The 3986-nt window shown below is 34.1% G+C and overlaps 1 protein-coding gene across 1 annotated transcript; it reads left to right on the forward strand.

The window, feature by feature from the left end:
- The first annotated feature begins 3107 nt into the window (after positions 1–3107).
- LOC132309054 (disease resistance protein RUN1-like) lies at positions 3108–3782 on the forward strand. Its single transcript, XM_059807408.1, has one exon. It carries the CDS (start codon positions 3108–3110, stop codon positions 3780–3782), a length of 675 nt encoding a protein of 224 aa, XP_059663391.1.
- The last annotated feature ends 204 nt before the right edge of the window (positions 3783–3986 follow it).

The following is a 3986-nucleotide window of genomic DNA, read 5'->3' on the forward strand; positions in this document are numbered from 1 at the left end:
ATTTCATTGGCATCATCTCCAGTATATGTCAATTCCAGTGGCTAGAACATAACTTCCTGAAAATTTATTCAAGTTTGTTAAATTCCATATTCCTAGTTTCATGTTTTCACTCATTTTTATTTATTTTGTCTCATATTTATATATCTATATACCATATTCTTATATGCTTATATTTTGATTTCCTTTGCATCATCTCTGGTTTATGCTTCTATAAATTTAATTACCCTCTCTCTGTAAACTAGAGCTAAACATGGCATATTAGTATATTACTGCTCCATAAATGATATAACAATCAGTTGATATGTTAGTCCACTTGGCATTCTATATTCTTTTTAGTCAGAAACTTCCTGAAAGTTTATTCATTTTTTTTCTTATTTTTCATATTTATTGATTTTTGCCTGATATATATATATATACACACACACGCACACATTTATCTTTCTTGAAACATCATAAACAGGCATGAAGGAGAGTGCATCAAGAAAATTGTTGAACAAATTTTGAGTGTATTGAATCACACCTACTTACCTGTAGCCAACCACCTAGTTGGAATCGATACTCGTATGGATTACATAAATTCTCCATTGAGTGTTGAAACTCCTGATGTCCTCATAGTGGGTATATATGGGATGGGTGGAATAGGGAAGACAACCCTTGCAAAAGTTATTTTCAACCATTTCTTCTATAGTTTTGAAAGCAAAAGTTTTCTGGCAAATGTCAGAGAGAATTCAATGCAGAATGGAAAATTATTCATTTGCAAGAGCAGTTTCTTTCCAAAATACTACAGATAAAAGCCAGAAAAGTGCGCAATGTTGATCAAGGAATCAACGTGATAAAAGATAGTATTAGCCCAAGAATTAACTCTAGAGGGGGGGTGAATAGAGTCAATGGCCAATTTTTGCAAATTATAGAAATACAATTTCTAATCAACAATATAACCTATTGTGCAATAATCATCATGTGAAATCAAGATATGAAAGTAAACAATTTATAGCACAATTGTAAAAGAGATAAGGGAAGAGAAATTGTAAACTATAACACGGCGATTTTTGCGAGGTTCGGAAACTCCTACTCCTCGGCTCAAGATCCCTCTTGAGACTTCCCAATCCAATATAGCTTCTCCTTACGGGTGGAGAGCAAACCTTTACATGAAGCAAGACCTTGCTTCTTTTCCTTGCTAAGAGAACACCCTTCTCCTAGGCTTCTTTTGGGTCATACCAACCCTTACAAGTTTGTAGAAAAGATTGTAATTGAAGTACAAGATTGAATCTCTCTCAAGATAGATATACAAGTGCAAGCTCACAAGAAATATCTCTCAAAGATTGATGTACAAACTTTTAGCTCTCAACTAGAGTATATATGAATATAAGTGAAGCTCAAACTCTATAAATGAATGAATGAGAGAAGATGATATAAGTGAAGAACAAAAGCTCTAATGAACTCAATAAGATCTCTCAAGTGTAGAATAGAACAAAAGCTCTATGAAGATTCGAATTAAAGCAAAAGCCCTTTTTATCTTTGCTAGAATCTCTCAAGATAGAATAAGAGTGAATAAGAGAGATAAAGAGAAGATTTGAGAACAAAAGCTCTCTTTAATGCAATGTGAAGTCTTTCAAATGATGTCTCTTAGTTATTAAGACATTCCTCACTCTATTTATAGAGTTTCCAAGCTCAATATAACTGTTGGGAGTGGAATGCACGAGGGTCGAGAAGAAAATAACCGTTGTAGTTTGAAATCTGCAGATCTGCGACCAAACCGGTCAACATGTGGCTAAACCGGTTGACATCTTGGCTTGAACCGGTTGATGTGTATTGCAAACCAGTCAACATCTCTTCAAACCAGTCGACATCTACTGAGCTCCATTTGGACATTTGCTACTGCCTAGATACTGGTCGACATGTGTGTTAAACCGATCGACATGTGTGAGCTCCAGGTTGGATTTTTGCCACTGCCTAGATACCGGTTGACATGTGCATCAAACTAGTCGACATTTTCTAGTGCATTGACAGTTTTGACAGGTTTATGCGTAGGACTTTTAGTACAGGACATCTTCACACAGCTTATTTCCATTGAAAACATCTAAGTAAATGTCTTTACTTTAATTTATATGTCCATTTACTTTAAGTTTACAATGTAAATAAGGAAGTACCCCCCATTTGGATTCAATAAAAAATACTAAAAAATTGAAATCTAACTAAATCAAAATGTAGAAATTTAGTTTTAGTACAAATTTGGATTTCTGACAGTTTTCGTAAAAATGAATCCTTGTGTAGACCAATGTAGAATTGATGAAAAAATCCCATAAAATCAGTTTAGGCTATTTGAAGTATAAAGAGTTATTACCGGGAAAAATTATTTTGAAATAATCATTATTTCAAAAATTCATTTTTCACACTTAGCCATTTTTCATACTTAGCAAAAAAAGTAGTTTTTCATCTGGCAGATGTTGGGTCCTAAAGTCCGTTACCAAGTCATTGAAATGAAGGCTTTATAGATGAGCATATATGTTCTAAGCCTTAGACTCTACTTTCTATAGACCAAAATGAATGATGTAATTGATGTGCATGGTCCTAGCATTTTAACTCAAGTGTTGAGTTCTTTCAAAGCTTATGCAAGCTTGAACTAACTCACTCTTTAGCAAAGACTCCATATGACAATTATTTATGAATGAAGTGCATAGTCTATTGCTAATGGACATAGGAACTTATAAATGATGTAATGACATGCATGGTCCTATAGAGATGAGCTTCAAATGGATTCATAGACACTTTGACATTGAATCCTAAACACTCACCATCCTATCTACCATTTTCTTCAAGCTTTGTCCATGATCTTTAGGCTTTGAGGTAGTCTCGCTTTCTTCCTTCCTTTGAGTTGTTTTCTTGCTCATTGTAGTCCAAGCTATATTTCTTTGTAACTTCAACTCTTCTTTGTATCCATTTCTTTCCTTGATGTGATCTTGAATAATGGAATATTTGGAATGGTCTTTATGATCTTCATTGAGGTTCTTCTTTGAATATAAGTCATCTATAACACTCAATGTGAACATTAGTCCTTAAACACCATTAATGGTTTATTATCATCAAAACAACTAGATTGTCATTGGATGAAATCCTTAAGGTCAACAGATAGGTTGTGCAATAGAAGGGCTATTCTAGTTCTTGATGACGTGGATCAACTAGAACAACTAATTGCATTCAGTTGCCAATCAGACAGTGTCAGAAAAGAATGCTTTGGTCCCGGAAGTAGAATCATCATAACGAGGCACCTGCATTTGCTAGAACGCATTGAGGTAAATAGAAATTATATAGTTAAGGAATTGAATGCTGATAAATCTCTTAAGCTCTTTAGTTTTCATGCCTTCGAGAGAATTGGTCCTTTGGAAGGTCATGTTCAGCTCTCAAAATATGTAGTAGGTTACTGCAATGGATTGCCCTTAGCCCTTGAAGTTTTGGGTTCATGTCTAAGAGAGTTCAAAAGCATAGCTGAATGGGAAAATATATTGGAGAAATTGAGAAAAAACCCTCATGCTAAAATTCAAGAGAAGCTTAAAATTAGCTTCGATGCATTGGATGATTATGAAAAAAAGATATTCCTTGATATTGCCTGTTTCTTTATTGGAATGGATAAATACTACGTCATAAAAAAACTAGATGGGTGTGGTTTTTATGCAACAAGCAGTATTGGTGTCCTCACTCGTAGATGCCTTTTAAGAATAAACAAAGGCAAGCTTTTGATGCATGATCTGCTGAGAGACATGGGAAGGAAAATTGTTTGTTAAGAATCTATTCACAATCCTGGACAACATAGCAGATTGTGGCATTACGAAAATGCTCTTAATGTTCTAACAAATTGCACTGTAAAAGTTCAACTGAACGGATTTGTTTTCAGGAATTCTTGTTGAAGTGAAGAAACCAATGCAATTCTAATTATATAAACATTAATGCTTATGCTTCTTTCAATTTCCTTTCACTTGCATAAACAT

Source organism: Cornus florida, unplaced genomic scaffold, assembly GCF_030987335.1.
Source record: "Cornus florida cultivar Cherokee Brave unplaced genomic scaffold, ASM3098733v1 CherokeeBrave_3.0.0_Hap2_Chr05, whole genome shotgun sequence".
In the NCBI taxonomy this organism is placed as follows: Eukaryota; Viridiplantae; Streptophyta; class Magnoliopsida; order Cornales; family Cornaceae; genus Cornus; species Cornus florida.

What these genes read in the sequence shown, in the direction of transcription:
- LOC132309054 (XM_059807408.1), top strand. Translation starts at nt 3,108, where the DNA reads ATGAAATCCTTAAGGTCAACAGATAGGTTGTGCAATAGAAGGGCTATT.